Genomic DNA, 19194 nt, shown 5'->3' with positions numbered 1-19194 from the left:
TGTCATTGTGCATTCTTCTGCATTGTGATGTGCTTCTCTCATGAATTCTCTCGTTCCTTTTTCTTGCAGAGCAGTTTGTCAGAGTTCCCTGTTCCCTTTCTGCCAATTGCCTGATCAACCTGTGTGTTTCCTCATGGATTCTTCTGTCTCTGGTTCCCTTGCTGGTAGACAGGGTTCCCCTCAGGCTCCGAGCGTGGGTTCTCCCCAGGCTATGGAGGATGGTTCAGGCAGGGCACGGGTGGTCAGTCAGGGTAAACCCCCCAAGACTCCCTCTATGGCCGAGGCCAGGGATGCTGAGAGGCGCCAGAGGGCCCTTGACAAACAATTTGAGAAAGCCAGGCGCCTGGCGGAGAGAGACTCCCTCTCCTCCACCCCTGGGGTTTCCTTGGCTCCTCCCCCCAGAAGGGATCCCGCAGCTCTGTTGGCTGAGGAGGTTGAATCACAGGATTTGTCCCCTGGCAGATCCTTGGCCCCTTCCTCACCTTCTCCTTCCTGGTCCTATGACCAAGGGCAGGAGCCGGCGGTTCATTCTATTACCATTCCTCAGGATATTTCCCTTCCTATTCAGGGGGATCAAGCGGATCCGGACATGGGTTTGGATTCTGACTCTGAGGCGGAGCTTTCTCCTAGCATGCAGAGGATGATGGACAGGGCCATTGCTAGGGCTGTGGAGGCTGCCATGCGTAAGCGTGAACGCCCAGTGTCAGGTCCCCCTAAATCCACCCTTACCGAGCCGCCTCCGCCAAAGCGGGTGCGACATCCCTCTATTGAATCCTCTGTGGTCAGTGAGACCTCAGCTCCTGAGGATCCGATCCAGGATCTCTTTCAATTATCAGATGACGAGGACGATCTCACAGCTGACGCCCCATCCTTCTCGGGGCTTTTCAAGCCTTCTCTCTTTAAATCTATTCTGCAGAAGGTGAAGGTGGCCACTGGGGAGGGGATAAAGCCCACCCCTGCTCCTCCTGCCGCTGGGGCCGCTCCGGCGAACCCCAATGCGGCGATGTTTAAACTTCCTCCTTCTCACCAACAGCTGGTCCCGATTCCTGAACTATTCCTTGATTTAATTCAGCGCCAGTGGGATCAGCCTGCCACTTCTTCTTCCCCCAGTGGGGTGGATAAACAGTTGTATACCATGGAGCCGGCTCTGGAGAACCTTCTGGTACTCCCGGAGGTAGACCCCCCCATCACGGCCCTAACTTCCAACACGCCCCTTCCTGCAGACCTTCTTGAGGGTCTCAAGGCGGAAGATAAGAAAGCGGAAAAGGCCTGTCACAAGATTCACCTAGCGACGGCCTGGGCCATTAGAGCGGCCTCATCCGCTTCTTTCTTCAACAGGGCAGTGGTAATATGGCTGAGGGAACTCCTGTATAAGCTTCCTCTTGAAGACGGTCGTCTTCACCAGGACGTCTCCAAGACCATTGCGGCCGCCCAGTATGCCGCGGACGCCTCTCTTAACGCCACCAAATTTGCGTCCAGGGCTCTGGCGGCGAACGTAACGTCCCGTAGACTTATTTGGCTCCGCCATTGGCAGGCGGACCAAAAACATAAATGGAAGCTGGCCGCAGCGCCCTTCAAGGGTGCCAAATTATTTGGAGAAGTGCTAGACAAATTTCTTATCGAATCCAAGGATAAGAGGAAGGTCTTGCCCTCTACTGCTAAGAAGGACCGCAAGCCCTTTCGCTTTCGCAGGAGGCAGCCTTTTCGTGCCTCAGAGCCTTCTACCTCCACCGCCTTCAATCCCACAAACCGGTCCTCGGGTCAGTCAGGGGAGAGGGCGCAAGAGAGGGCCTCGTTTCGCGACAGAGGGGGGCAGCAGTTCGGGTTCCGCAGGTTTAACCGCGGCGGAGCCTCAAATAGGCCCTTTCGCAAGTCAAAGTGACTCCCCGATGACATCTCCTATAGGGGGGCGCCTCCAGCTGTTTGCGTCCCATTGGGCTCGGACAGCGGAGGATGCCTGGGTACTTCAGACCATCCGGGAGGGGCTCTCTCTGGAATTTCTTTCCCCCCCTCCCAGGAATTTCATCAGGTGCCCTACCCCTTTCTGTCCCGTAAAGAGGGAGCGGATGGATCAGGAGGTTCTTCACCTTCTGGAAATAAACGCCATAGAGCAGGTCCCCCCCGGGCAGGAGGGGAGGGGTTATTACTCCATTCTCTTTCTCGTCCCCAAGAGCTCGGGGGGGTGGAGGGCCATCTTGGACCTCAAGAACCTCAATCGGTTCATCGCCTACCGGAGGTTCAAGATGCAGTCCCTCCAATCCATCCTGGCGGGGATCCGCCAGGGGGACTACCTGACTTCAATAGACCTGAAGGAGGCGTATCTCCATATCCCCATCCGCCCCCAGCACAGGAGGTTCCTACGCTTCTTTTACGCCGGCCGACATTTCCAATACCGGGCCCTCCCATTCGGCCTGTCGTCGGCCCCCAGGACCTTCACGAAGGTTCTGGCGGTGGTGGCTGCGCACCTCCGACGCAGACCCATACGGCTCCAATGCTACCTAGACGACATCCTCCTCCAGTCGTCGTCCAGGCCGCAGGCCGTACGGGACCTGCGCATAACCATGAGAGCCCTCAGAAGCCACGGGTTCTCCCTAAATCTGGAAAAGAGCCATCTTTCCCCCTCCACCAGAATCATTCACCTGGGGGCGGTGATAGATTCCTCCTGTTGCAGGGTCTTCCTTTCCCCAGACAGAGTAGAGGCCCTCCGCTCTCTTGCACACCAGGTGATCCGGGCAAGGCAGTCTCAGGTGATTCTCCTGTCTCAGCTTTTGGGGAAGATGATCTCCTGCCTGTCGATCGTTCCGTGGGCCAGACTGCACTCAAGAACCCTGCAGTGGCTGCTTCTACCCCACCAGAGGGCCAACAGGAGCAACTCAAGCCTGTTAATCACCGTTCCTCCTCTGGTGAAGAGGTCTCTCCGATGGTGGACGTCACCGGCAATACGCAAGGGGCACCTCTTCAAGGAACCCGTCCGGGTGGTCGTCACCACCGACGCCAGTCTCTCCGGCTGGGGAGCGCACCTGGGCCACCTCGTGGTTCAGGGGAGGTGGTCCGCATCGGAATCCCGCTGCAACATCAATCTACTGGAGCTGAGGGCAGCGAGGTTAGCCCTCCGTCACTTCCACCGAGAGGTCCGTCGACGACACGTCTTGCTGATGACGGACAACGTGGCCACCAAGGCGCACATCAACCGCCAGGGTGGCACCAGGTCAAAACGTCTGATGATGGAAGCGGAAGCCCTAGGTCGCTGGGCGGAGCGCCATCTGGAGTCCATCCGCTCAGACCACATCTCGGGAGTAGACAACACCCGCGCGGACTGGCTCAGCAGGAAAACCATCGACCCGGCCGAGTGGCAACTCGATCCCGCCCTCTTCCGCCGTCTGACCGTCAGGTTCGGTCTACCCCAGATGGACCTGTTTGCCTCCAAAGAGAACGCTCAACTGTCGAGGTTTCTCTCCCGCTTCCAGACTCAGGGGGCAGAAGGGACGGACGCTTTGCGGTGCCACTGGCCCCCAGGCCTGCTATATGCCTTCCCGCCGCTTCCACTTCTACCACAGGTAATCTCCAAGATCATGGAGGAGGAAGCAGAGGTGATTCTCGTGGCCCCCCATTGGCCCCGGAGATCATGGTTTGCCGACCTAGTCAGCCTGTCGGTGTCTCCTCCATGGCGCCTTCCTCCGGATCTGGTCTCCCTTCGCCAGGGGGCAGTCGTACATCCCGACCCCCAGTGGTTACAGTTGGCCGCCTGGCACTTGAAAGGGACCTGTTAAGGAGCGAAGGTTTTTCGGATGAGGTAATACGTACCATTCAAGCTGCTCGTCGTCCCTCCACGACGAGGATTTATGACGCCACGTGGGTCTCCTTTGCCAAGTGGTGCGAGGAACGACTTTTGAACCCCGTCACTGCGCCCGTGAAGCGCGTTTTGGACTTTCTGCAGGGGGGTCTGGACAGAGGTTTGTCCCCCAACACTCTACGTCGCCAGGTTGCTGCCTTGGCTACTGTTTGGGCTGGGGATTCTTCGCTAACCCTAGGCAAGGTCCCCAAGGTGCGCATCTTTTTAAAAGGCGCCTCGAATCTACACCCACCCACCGTCCACCGTTATCCTTCATGGCAGCTGTCCGTAGTACTCCAGGCACTCACTGCACCACCCTTCGAGCCTATCAGCTCTATTTCTCTTCGCCATCTGACGCTGAAGACAGCCTTTTTGATTGCTATCACATCGGCACGTCGCATCTCCGAGCTGGCGGCCCTGTCGATGCGTCAGGACCTCTGCATCGTCCATCCCGACAGGGTCGTCTTGCGACTTGATCCCTCTTTCATTCCGAAGGTCAATTCACTTTTTCATAGAACACAGGAGGTCATTCTCCCTAGCTTCTGTCCCCGTCCTTCCCATCCTCGGGAGCGCTCGTGGCATACCTTGGACGTTAGGCGAGCCCTGAAGACCTACCTTCATCGAACGTCGGAGTTTCGGCAGTCTGAGGCCTTGTTCATCTCCTTTCAACCTGGCTCTCTGGGCAAGAAGGTCTCCTCTTCCACCGTGGGGCGCTGGCTCAGGGCTTGCATCGCCTCCGCTTATGAAAGTCTGGCCAAGACGGTCCCTTGAAATATCACGGCCCACTCAACAAGAAGTGCCGCCACCTCCGCAGCCTGGGCTGCCCAGGCCTCAATCGAGGAGATCTGTCGGGCGGCAGCATGGTCTTCACCTTCCCCGTTCGTCAGGCACTACAAGCTGGATGCCTTCGCCTCCGCTGAGGCGGCCTTTGGCAGGAGGGTGTTACAGGCGGTGGTTCAGACGGATGTGACCCGGGACAGCTCTTCTACCCGCCCTGATGGGCAGTAACTTGGGTATGTCCCATTCTTGGACTCTCTGAGCAGTGTGCAGGAGAAAGACCATTGGTTCTTACCTGAAGGGTCCTTCTCTGCACACTGCGGGAGAGTCCAACCCACCCAGCTGTCCCGGGGGTGATAGTGCCATCTTCTAGTGTTTCTGAATTGTGACTTATGTGTCCTCTGGACTTGATCTTGTCTCTTAGCAGGACACCTTCACGGTCTTGTACTCTACCTTATTGCGACATCCTCACGGACTTGACTACTTCCATTTTTTCTGGAGAGACGTGACCACGCAGGAGGCGTGGCCAGGGAAAAGACTTCTCAGTCCAGGGCAAGCAGACTGTGATAATAACCCATTCTTGGACTCTCCCGCAGTGTGCAGAGAAGGACCCTTCAGGTAAGAACCAATGGTCTTTTTGGGTACTCTGTGCATACGAACTATAGGGTGCAATTTTTTTCTCTCTAAAAGAAATGCCAAGTAAATAACTATGCCAATTATGACTTTGTGACTCATCTCATCTCTACCTCATCAGGTAAGAAATTCTCCTTCATGGCAAGTGAAGGCTAATACAGGTAGTCTTCGACTTGTAACCGTTCAAAGTTGCAGCGGCACTGAAAAAAAGGTGACGTGAGCATTTTTCACGCTTACACGGCCATTGCAGCCTCCCCATAATCATGTGATCAAAATGAAGACCTTTGGCAAGTGGTTCATTTTGATGACGGTTGTGGTGTCCCCTTTTGATACGTTCTCACAAACAAAGTCAAAGGAGAAGCCAGATTCACTTAACAACCATGTTATTCACTTAACAACTGGCAGTGATTGAGTCAACAAGTGTCAATCAGATTGACTCAGCAAGAAAGGTTGTAAAATAGGGGGAAACTCAATTAACAATTGTCTCACTGAGCAACAGAAATGTGGGGCTCAAATGTGCTCGCAGGTTGCATACGACCTGTACACTCTCTTCTGCCACTATGAAAACTTGTAACTCTCATGTAGGCTCAGGATTTTCCTAGGCAGGCAAATATGCCTATAGGAAATGTGGAGCTTCCACAGTCTCTGTGGTTGAGCTTGGGTTAAATTGGGGGCGACATCACAGATTGCTGCCTTTATTTCTCTTCTTGGACTGGCTTAAAATCCTTAATGCAATTTCTGCTCCTGGCCTAAAATTGAACTACAGGTAGCCCTTGGCTTACCTTTTGAAGTTAAGATGACATTGGAAAAAATGATATGACATTTGTCTCACGACCATTGCTGCATTCCCATGGTCACATGATCAAAATTTGGATGCTTGGCAACTGGCATGTATTTGTCCCTTGCAGTGCTCTGGAGGGTCATGTGATCATCTTTTGCGACCTTCTGACAAGCAATGATTCATTTAACCACCGTGTTACTAATTCAACACCTGCAGTGATCCACTTAACAACTGTGGCAAAAAAGGTTATCAAATGGGGCAAAACTCACTTAACTGTCTTGCTTAGCAATGGAAATTTGAGGTTCAACTGTGATCGTGAGTTGAGGACTACCTGTATACAGCCATTTTTCATCAACATATTCCTTTACTGAAATGAAAGAGAGAGAAAATGAATGAATGAATGAATGAATGAGAATAGAGCTAGATGTTTCTCTCTAGCGATTGTTCAGAATGGAGAAGAAAATGCACTCGTATTTAAGCAGAAGAAACAACAAAGCAAATACATTGACTCCAAAATCACAAATAAAGCACCCAGAATGTTTTGAACCGTTCAATAGGTCTGTATGCATAGATACACTATTTTATTTATCCCAGTAGTTGTGTTTGTTATTAGATAACATTAGAATAATGATGTGCTTAGAAGGTGATGTGCTGCTTTAGAAATTATTGTTACCTCTGCTTCCTAATCTCTTTCCCTTCAAATCCCTCAGATAGTTTATATGGATGCTAACTTCCTGGTGTTTCATAACTTGTACAACTGACCACATTTGTTTAAAACCTCAGAAGCTTGATTTTAATGATAGAAGTTAAATGCAGTTACTGTTCTGCAACCAAGCTGCTTTTTCTCAGGCATGCAGGGGACCGAATTCTGTGTCAAAACCCAGGGTTCTTTCCTTCTTTTAAGAGGTGTTCTTAAAACTTGCTGTCATGCCCATGACATCCTAACCTAACTTTCGTTTTCTTCTTAACAACCAGGGGCCAAAATTTCAACCTCTCCTGAAGTAACTGCTGGCTCAAATGTGATCATTTCATGTAACATAAGTGAAGCATCAACACCTATCAAAGGCAATTACTGGATGAAAGGGGAGACAAAGCTTGATTCCAATACCACCGCTCTGGATTTTACCTCCTACATGTAGGTGACTTTAAAGTAAAGCATACATGGCTTAATGGTCAGAACCAGTTTGGTGTAACGGTTTAGGTGTTGGCTTAGAAACCAGGAGACACTCGAGTTCTAGTCCTGCCTTAGGCATGAAAGCCAGCTGGGTGACTTTGGGCCAACCACCAGAAGACACTGAGTTCTAGTGCCACCTGAGGCATGAAATACTGGCAGGGTGACTTTGGCCAGTCACACTTTCTCATCCTAACCCTTTCTCACAGGGTTGTGGTGGAGAAAGGAAGAGCAGAAGGAAGAAATATTTGTATGTGCATCGCCTTGAGTTGTATATTGAAAGAAAATAAAAAACTTTTTTTACAAAATATGTTTCTCAGATCAGCAACCTCTCCAAATAGAATATTTCCTCCGAATGCAAAATGAGGAAACTTCACAGCTTGTTTGGCTCACATAACAATGTTCGGTGGAATCATTTTTTCCCCAAAGTCAACAAAAAAAGTGTTTTTATTTCACTGGGAAGTAAATTATTTTAACGGAGATTATTTCCTAGGGAGTATGCAGCGGAGTATACTCTGTCCTTAGAACTAAAGGAAGTTAATAACCATTTCCCCCCAGCATCTTGCTAATAGGTGTGGGGAAGGGAGTAATGAATTGTATGCATTAGCTTAACAACAAGCCCGAAATGCTTTGCCTGCAAAAAATATAATTCTTAGCTGACTGTCACTGCACAAAAACCTCTGGTGCTTAAATGTTGGCCAGTATTAGCTTCGTTCTAAATTAGAGAGGAGGTGGGAATAGGTGGGTATTCTTCACTCGAGAACAACGTGGCACTCAGGCGTAACACAGAAACGGGGAAATGCAGTTGGGAGGGGGTGGCTCAGCTTTAGGTGTGCCTCGTACCCTTTGATAGGAAATCTAATCCAGCATTTCCTAGTGGTTATTTTTTTCTCCTGGATAATGCTGGAATGTAGCTCCTCTTACTCCGTGACCGTTATGTTTGCTGAGGGAAGTTGCAGTTTCCAATATCCATTCCCAGTTCTCCTGCTGTGATGGCTTTGTGTATTCTCCTTGTCACCTGCTGATGTGTGTTTGTGTGTGTGTTTTTGAATCCTAGGATCCCCAAAGTGAACTACGAAAGCTCGGGAGAGTACCACTGCATCTTTGACACCAGTCCCCTCACAAAAGGAACGGTGCTTGTGAAAGGTAACTGTTGTGGGTGCTTTAGTCCTCTGCTTTTTCTCTCTCTCTTTCCTCTTTCCTCTTTCCATTGGTGAAACTCTACATAGAGGAGAGGGACTTTGTGTTGTCAAATCCATGTGGAACGAGCCGCTGCTCATGGGCTCCCCTAGCTGCCTCTCTAGTCTGAGAAAGAAAGGAGCCCTGATGGTGCAGGGCAGTTAGAATGCAGTATTGCAGGCTAACTCACTGCCAGCAGTTCGATCCTGACCAGCTTAAAGTTGACTCAGCCTTCCAACCTTCTGAGATCGGTAAAATGAGGTCCCAGATTGGTGGGGGCCATATACTAACTCTGTAAACCGCTTAGGGTTGTAAAGCACTGTGAAGTGGTATATAAGTCTTAAGAGCTAAGTGGGATGCGGGGAGCAGAAAGGAAGGACGGACTGTGGTGGCACAGTGGTGAGAATACAGTATTGCAGGGTGACTCTGCCTACTGCCAGGCGTTCGATCCTGACCAATGCAAGGTTGACTCAGCCTTCCATCCTTCCAAGGTTGGTAAAATGAAGTCCCAGATTGTTGGGAGCCGTATGCTGACTTCGTAGACCATTTTGAGATATAACACACTGTGAAGTGGTATATAAGCCTAAGTACTAGTGCTAGTACTGCCCATTTGTCATCACCTAAAAGTATTTTGTCTCCAGGAAATCCAAACAGTTCCAGGTTTAGCAAGCAAGCTTGTGGAAGTTAGTTTCCGTTGATGTAGACAAGCCTGGTATCCTCTAGGTCAGGTTTTCTCAACCGTGGCAACGCATGGACTTCAATTCCCAGAATTCCCCAGCCACCTATGGGAGCTGAGACTTGAAGTCCATGCATCTTAAAGTCACCAGAGTTGGGGAAACCCTGCTCTAGTTAAATCGGATTGCAATTCCCATACTGAAATTGTGGGATTCGTAACTGAATACACCCCAAGGATGCTAAATTGGGGGAGGTTATGATATGATAACCAGCTAGTTAGAATGCAGCATGACAGGCAAATTCTGCCGACTGCCAGAGGTTCGATCCTGTCTAGCTAAAGGTTGACTCCGCCTTCCAACCTTTGGTGAAATGAGGACCCAGATTGTTGGGAGCAAGAGGCTGACTGTAAACCACTTAAGAGGCCTGCAAAGCACAGTGAAATGGTATATGTCTTAAGTGCTATTGCTAAATGAACTTCCTGTGTTTTCCCAGCCTTGTGCACATCCGTCCCCCAATAACTAACTCCCAGACCTAGCAAAGAAATCTGCTGCCAAGGCCTGCTTATGATGGATGAGAGGTTATAGGCAGGAGTGTTTGCTTGATCAGCCTCTCCTGTGACCCCTCTTTGAACTGATCGTGACCTACTGGCTTTTCTGATCTCCTGTTGCAGTTGCTCCCAATGTGGTGGCCTATAAGAAGACGGAGCACGGAAGCGAAGGAGACTCCGTAACGCTGAGTTGCAAAAGCAATTCTTACCCTTATGTTACCCAGTGGACTTGGTACAAGGTGGTAGACCAGGTGCCTCAGGTGAGTGCCTTTCCTGCCACGAACCCAGGATTCCCCTCGCTTCCTCCCCAGTAGGTGTCCCGGCTGCCTATGGAGAAACCATGTTAAGAGTCAACTTTTCCAGTTTTGTTTTTTTTGGTGGGGGGGGGGGGCTTGCTTCACAGAAGGCATATTGAAGAGAGATCAACATGCTTGCTTGTAAAAAGAAAAACTCATTTGAAACCAGGGAGTTCTCAACTTACAGCCATTCACATGCTGCGGTAATACCACTTTATAAGGCCTTGGTAAGGCCACCCTTGGAATGCTGCGTTCCGTTTTGATTGCCATGATGTAGAAAAGATGCGGAGACGCTAGAAAGGGTGCAGAGAAGAGCAGCAAAGAGGATTAGGGGACTGGAGGCTAAAACATATAAAGAACGGTTGCAGGAAGTGGGCTTGTCTAGTTTAATGAAAAGAAGGACTAGGGGAGACATGATAGCAGTCTTCCTATATCTCAGGGGCTGCCACAAAGAAGAGGGAGTCAACCTATTCTCCAAGGAACCTGAGGGTAGAACCAGAAGCAATGGGTGGAAACTAATCAAGGAGAGAAGCAACTTAGAACCGAGGAGAAATTTCCTGACAGAACAATTGTGGTGCTCTGGGGTCATGTGATCATCTTTTGCAACCTTCTGACAAGCAGAGTCAATGATTCATTTAACAACCGTGCTACTAATTCAACAACTGCAGTGGGCCACTTAACAACTGTGGCAAAAAAGTTATCAAACAGGGCAAAGCTCACTTAACTGTCTTGCTTAGCAATGGAAATTTGAGGTTCAACTGCGGTCATAAGCCAAGGACTACCTGTATGCAGCCATTTTTCATCAATATATTCCGAAAACAGGATTAAACCAAAGGTTAAAAAAAAGGTGGAGGGTCACAAACTGCCCCCATGGTTTACATGTCACAAGCCTCAACACAAACTACATAGTTTGCATGCCAGAAGCCACCTCCCATGGTTGCACGTCGCTCTTGCACCCTTATGCCAGTTGACACTCTTTCAGAAGGCCTGAGGGGTGAGGGGCAAAAAAATATTTATCAAATGCATATGCTCACGTGAGGTAAGAGACTGAGCTGGATGAGGTGGTGATCTGATTAGTCATAAGGAAGCTTCCTCAGTGGGATTTTCTATTTTGGTGTCCCAGACTGCATTGGACGTTGTGTGGAAATGGTTCCTTTTGACACTATGAGTCGTCTTCAAGAATATATAAGAGCCAAGGTGGCGCAGTGGTTAAATGCAGCACTGCAGGCTACTGCTAGATCAGCAGGTCAGCGGTTCAAATCTCACCGGCTCAGGGTTGACTCAGCCTTCCATCCTTCCGAGGTGGGTAAAATGAGGACCCAGATTGTTGGGGGCAATATGCTGACTCTCTGTAAACCGCTTAGAGAGGCCTGAAAGGCCTATGAAGCGGTATATAAGTCTACTGCTATTGCTATAGGTAGTGTTGTGGCCCGCCAGCAGAGCTGGCAGCAGTTTCGTACAGTGAGGAGGTTGGGGAGGAAGATGGGCCAGTCCCGGAGTCTGGGGAAGGCTCTGATGAGGGTTCTGTGTCAGAGACAGAGAAGGGGCCAGGGCCATCTGACAGTTACCAGCAGTCTTCGGAGTCAGACATCACTGAGGCAGATGAACAGCTGGAGCCTGTTCCCAGTGTGTGCATGCGCAGAGTTGCTAGACAAAGGGAACAGCTAAAGAACGGGGGTCAACTTGGGGGTAAGGCCACAGGTGAACGATGAATGGCCCCTCCCAGAGGAAATAAAAGAGGAGCTAAGGTGGAGTGGAGTTTGCAGGAGACATTTAGTTCGCTTAATTGGTTTGTGACTCTCCGAGACTCCTTGCCAAGTTTTGGGCTCGTTTGTGGCATGGGTGGAGGACTTACCTGTAGTTCTTTCTTGTCCTCCAGCCTATTGCCAATGGCACTGATGAAAGATTTTACATCCAATCCAACGGCTCCAAGACAGATCTTCGGATCATTTTGTTGCACCTGGAGAAGGACCCCGGGAATTACGTGTGCAACGGCACCAATGAAATAGGCACCGATAGTGCAGAGGTGACCCTGAGGGTGCGGAGCCGGCTGGCTGCTCTGTGGCCATTCCTGGGGATTGTAGCGGAGGTGCTGGTCCTGGTCACAATCATCTTCATCTACGAGAAGAGAAGAAAGCCCAACGATATTTCTGAGGGTAAGGTGCTGGAATGGGCAAGGGGGAGGAGATTAATAATAATAATAATACTATTACCATAATATATTATAATATAGTGGTATTAAAAAGCCATGGCGGCGCAATGGTCAGAGTGCGGTACTGCAGGCTACTTCTGCTTGTTAGATAAGCTCCCCGTTGGGAGAGCGAGTACGTTCAGAGAAGCGTTGTGAGAGTTGTGTTGGAGAACACACAAACCAGCATACAGAGACACTGCAGTTTAAATAGGCTTTTACTTTCGTGGAAATAGAGGTATCAGAGTCCATCAAACAGTCCAAGTCATACACGGATAAGATAGTCAGTCATCAACGTCTTTCAGTTAAGGGATAATCCAAATAACATAGTCCAGTAACATATAATCAGTCCAGTAATCAAGGTTTGCTAACAGTTGCAAAACTTACAATAGCTCACAGCACTTTCTAACAGCCAGCTACCAAAACACTCGGATCAGATCAGCCCAGCATCTAACAAACAGAGGGAGCTAACAGTCATTCTGGCTCCCTCTTATGCCGATAGAGGAAAAACAGCAACCAATCACATTTTACAGTATGATTTAAAGAAACAGATATAGCATTGCTATATGATTTATATATTGCCAACCCAACCGTTAGAATTATATTCCTAACAAGGGCAAGGCGGAGGAGATTAATAATAATAATACTATTACCATAATATAATATTATAATATAGTGGTACTAAAGAGCCGTGGTGGCACAGTGGTCAGAGTGCAGTACTGCAGGTTACTTCTGCTGACTATCGGCTGCCTGCAATTTGGCAGTTCGAATCCCACCAGGCTCAAGGTTGACTTGGACTTCCGTCTTTCCAAGGTGGGTAAAACGAGGATCCAGATTGTTTTTGGGGGGGAGGGGGGGCTGACGCTGTCAACCGCTTAGAGAGAGCTGTAACAGCACTATAAAGCGGTATATAAGTGCAATTGTTAATTGATTCTGGGACAAGTGCTAAAAACGAGTTGTCAAGGTTCTGGCCAATGCCCTAATAAAAGCAGGAGCCCCATGCCCAGTGTTGGTGAACCTTTTCGGCACCAAGTGCCGATATGGGAGCATGTGCACACATGCACGGTAACCAGAAAAGCAGCCATCCGGTGTGCATACTTGCGCAGCTGCTCTTCCAGTTTCCGGTGCATGTGTGTGGCGAAAACCAGAAGAGCAGCTTGCCTGTTGCGCATGCACACATTGGGAGGATGATCTTCCGGATTAGGGCGCATGCATGCAGACCGGCCATCTGGTCTTCGGCATATGCATTTGTGCCAGAAACCAAAAGACCAGGTGCATGCGCACCGGGCAGCTGCTCTTCTGGCTTCTGACGTTCCCGGGAAGGCTGGATCCCGGAAGAACAATAGGCAACAGCTCGCGTGCCCGGAGAGATGGCTCTGTGTGCCACTTCTGGCACACGTGTCATAGGTTCGCCATCATGGCCCTAGCTATTTAGCAAGAAAAATCCAGTTGTTTATTAGGAGTGCCATGTCGAACAACTCTGACTTCACCCAGTTTGCGCCTTCCCTCTGACTCTGTTCCCCCCTCTCGCATTCCCCAACGAAACAATTTCGAAGCAATTTCGCAGGTCATAGAAGTCACTCCCTCTGGCCATTGTGGGTCTCCGTGGAGATGGCCTTGACTTCACAGCTAGGATGTATTTTGTTTTGAGTGAGGTCTGAATTCCTTGGTGCAGCTGGCAGGCACAATTTCCCAAACCCCACCCCCCCCCGCCTATGGCAACTCGGGAGCAGGTCAGGAAAGCTTTGCGAGTTGCCGCTAGTACCAAACAGACCACGTGACTTTCCACATGACCCCTTGTTTTGGCTGGGAAGGACTTCCTGTCTGTCCCTTTTCCTATGTCAGCGACTTCCTGTCCACCCTCTGCGGCTGTCCCCCACTTCCTTTTGCAGCAATCTTCCCAGCATAGCCGACTTCCTGTCCATTCTCCGTGGCTGTTCCCCTCTTCCTATCGAAGCACTTTGGATACTAAACGAACGATGCATCAAATGCCAAATTCAACTGGTTTTGAAACAGTCGAGTACAGAGACCACCGTATGTGAGTGGAGGAAGGGCTGACATCCTCCCAAGTGGTATTTTGAGCAAAACCTTAATTACTGAAGATTCTTGGTGCCTATAAAGAGGTTTTCCTCACTTAATCATGGTAATTCATGGTCCAGAATTTCTGTCGTTAAATGATGTGGTGGTATAAAGCGTGACATTTTCACTTAGCGACAGCCATCCCAGCAGTTGCTGTTGCCATCATTAAGCAAAAGTCAGCCACAACCTGAAGGACTGGTCTTAAGTACCATTTGTTCAGCAGTGTCACAACTTTGAACAACTGCTGAAGAAGTGGTCATGAACCGAGGACTCCCCGTAATTTTCAGTGGGAGGAATTGAAACTGGGGTGAAAGATGCATGGCAATGTTTCTCAACCTCGGCAATTTTAAGACGCGTGGTAAGGGGTCAGATTCTCTAGGGTTGAGATGCCTTAAGACAACGCCCCCCCCCCAAGCTTTTGGGCCACGGGCCAGAGGGGGCATGGTTTCGTGTGCTGCCTGTATTCTGCGGATGGAACTTCTCTTGTTTGCACGGCTCAGTTTCTGGCATGCCGCGGCCCAGTGCCAGTCTGTGGGCCGGGGATTAGGGACCCCTGCCTTAAGAGGCTCCTGTAGATTCGCCCACCTCCCAGCTGGTTTTGCGAGGGACTCTGGTTGCCTAATTATGCTAATCTTGGCTTGGATTCCACACCATTGGAGTGAAAAGGAAATTAATCTCACTCAGATCGTGGCAACTGCAGTGGTGTTAGGCACCGTGGAAACATTGCTGAGTGAGACTTTATCTGCTCCCCTTGTTCCTTGCCTCTATGAGGTGGAAAAACAACAGTTCTGCTGCATAAATCAATTGGTAGGAATGTTTTTAAGTCCCTGGAGAAGTCTCTCAGCCAATGTCAGCATCTAACATTTTGATTTATTTCTTCTCTGAGGGAATATTCTTCTCACTGTTTTCCCCCTCCACTTGTTTGCATTATTTAAAAATATTTTCCTTTAAATACCTGAGATGCCTAAATGCTTCTATCTAAATAATGAATTCAGCATCCCTTCCTGTGCCACCCCCTACTCACTCTTCTTTCCTTTTAAAACCATGCTTTTTTTTTTTGCTGTGGAGATTTAAATCATTCTCCTTTATATTTTTCTTGGCAAGCGGCAAGATATTCCTGGCTTTCTTCACCCTTATAAACTTAGTTAAAACCCTGCTTCATTTGTACGAGGTGTGTGCAGCAATGCTTCGAATTGAGTGAAGGGAAAGGGAAAATCTTGGGTGGGGAACTATGGCCCCTTTAGGACTTGTGGACTTTAACTCCCAGTATTCCTCAGCCAACAAGAATGGCTGGCTCAGGAATTCTGGGAGTTGAAGTCCAGAAATCATAAAGAAACCATAGTTCCCTACTTCTGTCTTACAGCAGGGATCCCCAACCCTCAGGCTGCAGTCCACTACTGGGTTATGACCCATTTGGAACTGGGCAGCTCAAGTGGTGGGCGAGCGTGCAAACACCCACCACTCACACAAAGCTCTTCCCATCCCCCACGTCGGGCTGGACCACCAGAGCCAGAAAGGTTGGAGACCGCTGTCCTAAGAGGATAGGAAGGTTTCTCAATTGGCTTAAAACAGTTTTTCTCAACCGTAGGTACTTAAAGTTGTCTGGACTTCATCTCCCAGAATTCCCCAACCAGCATGGTGACTGGGGAGTTCTGGGAGTTGAAGTCCAGATAGCTTAAAAGTGCCTAAGGTTGAGTAACTCTGGCTTAAAAGCTTGTAAATATAGCGTACATGCTGCATTAACTTTGAATTCAATTCCTTCTTGCTGCTGCATGTTAACCCTTTGTGGTAAGTGGAGGAAGTCCAAACTAAAGCCACCCCTTGCCCTGGTTATCTTGTCATCTGTATATGATCGTAGTACCCTTGTGCTAGTTTGTCTAGTGCTGAAGACACCTGGCTAGAAACTGGGAGACCATGAGTTCTAGTCCCACCTTAGGCGCAAAAACCAGCTGGGTAACTTGGGGCCAATCACCAGGTGACTGTGTATTCCTGGTCTCACGTTGGGTAGGAAAGTCAGCTGGGTGACTTTGGGCCAGTCCCTCTCTCTCTCAGTCCAAGCCACCTCATAGGGTTGTTGTGGGGAAAACAGAATGTATAAAAATAAGGAGGGTGGGATGTAAATAAATGAAGGTCGACATGTGAGTGTGGTGGAGCCTGTTCCTCAATAGTAGCAGTCTTAAAAGCTGGGGATTTTTTTTTTGACAAATAGACGATAGATGAGATGATTGATAGATAAATAGAACAAAGGAACAATTAAAGAGCCGAGGTGGCGCAGTGGTTAGGGTGCAGTACTGCAGGCCACTTCAGCTGGCTGTTATCTGCAGTTCAGCGGTTCTAATCTCACCGGCTCAAGGTTGACTCAGCCTTCCATCCTTCCGAGGTGGGTGAAATGAGGACCCAGACTGTGGGGGCGATATGCTGACTCTGTAAACCGCTTAGAGAGGGCTGAAAGCCCTATGAAGCGGTATATAAGTCTAACTGCTATTGCTATTGCTAATGAACCATCAATAGATCGTACAAAGTAATTGTTAGATGATTAGGTGGATGGATGGATGGATGGATGGATGGATGGATGGATGGATGGATGGATGGATGGATGGATGGATGGATAGATAGATAGATAGATAGATAGATAGATAGATAGATAGATAGATAGATAGATAGATAGATAGATAGATAGATAGATAGATAGGACAAAAGAAGATCATTTGGGATGAAGGAGGAAGCCCTTCTCTGCAGAAACTCAGCAGTTTAGAAATAGGAAATATAAATAAGTACATAAATAAATGTGACAAAGTATGATTTGCCTATTCACCGAAATCCTTTTGCTGACTTCTGTGTTTTTTCTTTTCCTCTCCTCTTCCTTTGCTCAAAGATGACGATGGAGGCTCTGCACCCCTGTAAGTATAAAGAACCGTTTTTCTCCCCCTTCCTGGCAAATCGCCTCTTGAGGCCACTTGTGGGTGGGAAATTAGACAACCAGCTGGATGCGCCCAACTGCAATGACCCGAGCAGGCATGAAGACGCTGCAGGGAGCTGCCTCCTGCCTGCCAGAACCAGAGTTAAGCCAGATGCATGGCTGGCTGGGGAATTCTAGGAGTTGAAGTCCACACATCTTCAAGCGGCCAAGGCTGAGGAAGACCGGTTAAAATTGTCTGTCTTGAAATCTCAGCATAGCTCACAGCTGGTGGGGAAATTCTGGAGACTAAAGTCCACATATCTGTCAAGGTAGAGAGACAGAGACACTGGCTTTAACTTTGAGGAATATGGGGCTGCCTGCGGTCTCTGATCAGGGGGGTATGTGACAGGGAGAGCTTTCTAATTGGTGTGTGTGTGTGTATGTATCAAGTATCAGCATGGGTGTTGTGGCCCTTCGGCTGCCAGTAGAGATAGCTGCAGAGTCAGACGGGAAGGAGGTGGAAGGAGACTTTGGAAGGCTCTGATAAGGAAACCGCATCAGGCAGAGCTGGGGCCTTCCGTCCTCCCACAAGTGGAGAGGCAGCTGTCTTCGGGGCCTGAGCTCAGTGAGTGGGAGGAACAGATGGGGCCCATCTCAGATGCACATATGCATAGAGAGGAAGGGAGAGGAGAACAGTGGAAAGCAATAAGCCGGCTCTCAGGGAAAAGCAGACGTAGACGCTAGCCAGCCCCTCCCTGGCTGGGAAATAAATAGTAAGGAGTTTGGGAGTGGCCAGTTGTCGCACACAACCATTTGTTTTTGTAGTATACTGCAAGCAATTGGGATTTTTTGGCTTTGTTGGAACTAATTACGTTTGATTTTTTGTTTATCCCTGTAAATAAAAGACCATTACTGCCCTGTTACAAAAGGGGGGGGGGTGTTTTACTTGGAAGTAAACATTTTACCACTACTGGCGAAGGCTGAGTCAGAACAATAGGTCCTCGACTCTGCCTACTTGCTGGTCTAGTTTAGAGTTTGACACAGATCATCCTTAAGGTCTGGAACTGACCGACTTTTCCTCTTGGTTCCCAGGAAAGGCAACACTGCAAACAACACGGACAAGAATGTGCGCCAGAGGAATGCAAATTAAGCCCGCAGCAAGGTAGGATTTCTGGGAGGGCTGAGCAAGGGCAGGGGAAGCCCCCCCCAAGATGCCCCGGTTTCATCCGCTGTCCAGAGATGAAAAGAAAAACCATTCTTGAAATTCTGGATTTGCTTTAAGAAAAGCACAGTAACAGAGAAGAGAGTCGGCCTCTTTCTTGGTCAGGGAATGTCATCGTCCTGACTGGTCACGACAAAAGAATTAATCAGTGGGATAGCTTTCCCCTAGAAGTTGTGGGTGCTCCCATTAGCACTCAAGAAGAGATTGGGCAACCATTTGAGCAGAAGACCTCTGGAGTCCTTTCCAACCCTCTTTATCCACACATGCACCCAGCCTTCCGCGCATGTGCTTTGGCTTGAAAACATGCCTAACTGGGAGGTGATAGAGCTGGGGCAGGTGGGCAGAGCCATCAGCGATTTCCGCCTCCTGTTCGGGCAAACTGGTCTGAACCGGCAGAGTACCATCTCTGTTCATTACCCAACTAGGTAACATCATCAGTGTTAAAAAAGAGAATGGGTTTTGCTCTGTTTGTATATGACTGTTCTGAGCGGGGCTTCCCAAGAGCATGAAGCAAACTCCTGGTCCTGACAAAAACCTCTTTTATTAATTGACTGTGAATTCTGCTCATTCACAGCCAGCAAAGTCTTTCAAAGGAGGATTTACAGTCACAGACCTTACCTGGCTTGGAGAGCTGCCAGGCCGAGATCTGCAAACTGTGGCAAGGAGTCTGGGAGAGTCAGGAACCAATTAGCGAACTAATTGTCTCCTGCAAACTCCACTCCCCTTTCACTCCTCTTTTATTTCCCCTGGGAGGGGCCATTCATCGTCCACCTGTGGCCCTACTCCCAAGTTGACCCTTGTTCCTTAGCTGTTCCCTTCGTCTGGCGACTCTGCGCATGCGCACACTGGTAACAGGCTCCAGCTGTTCTTCTGCCTCAGTGATGTCTGACTCCAAAGGCAGCTATTAACTGGCAT

At 49.2% G+C, this 19194-nt stretch overlaps 1 protein-coding gene across 2 annotated transcripts in view; it reads left to right on the top strand.

Moving 5' to 3' along the window:
* The window catches only part of BSG (basigin (Ok blood group)), a 39384-nt gene that overhangs the window by 18600 nt on the left and 1590 nt on the right, over positions 1-19194 (top strand). For both annotated transcript variants that reach the window (XM_087703301.1, XM_087703300.1), the window contains 6 exons: positions 6999-7158; positions 8252-8340; positions 9719-9855; positions 11771-12047; positions 17034-17058; positions 18150-18219. In XM_087703301.1, the coding sequence (XP_087559427.1) occupies positions 6999-7158; positions 8252-8340; positions 9719-9855; positions 11771-12047; positions 17034-17058; positions 18150-18207 (746 nt within the window). In that variant the 3' untranslated portion in view covers positions 18208-18219. The remainder of the gene's footprint in view (positions 1-6998; positions 7159-8251; positions 8341-9718; positions 9856-11770; positions 12048-17033; positions 17059-18149; positions 18220-19194) is intronic.

The sequence above is a fragment of the Thamnophis sirtalis genome, unplaced genomic scaffold (assembly GCF_051295495.1).
Source record: "Thamnophis sirtalis isolate CommonGarterSnake01/CBP01778 unplaced genomic scaffold, rThaSir2_p1.2 scaffold_1, whole genome shotgun sequence".
NCBI lineage: Eukaryota > Metazoa > Chordata > Lepidosauria > Squamata > Natricidae > Thamnophis > Thamnophis sirtalis.
Note: the sequence above shows the minus strand (reverse complement) of the source record. Positions and strands in the feature narration are given on the sequence as shown.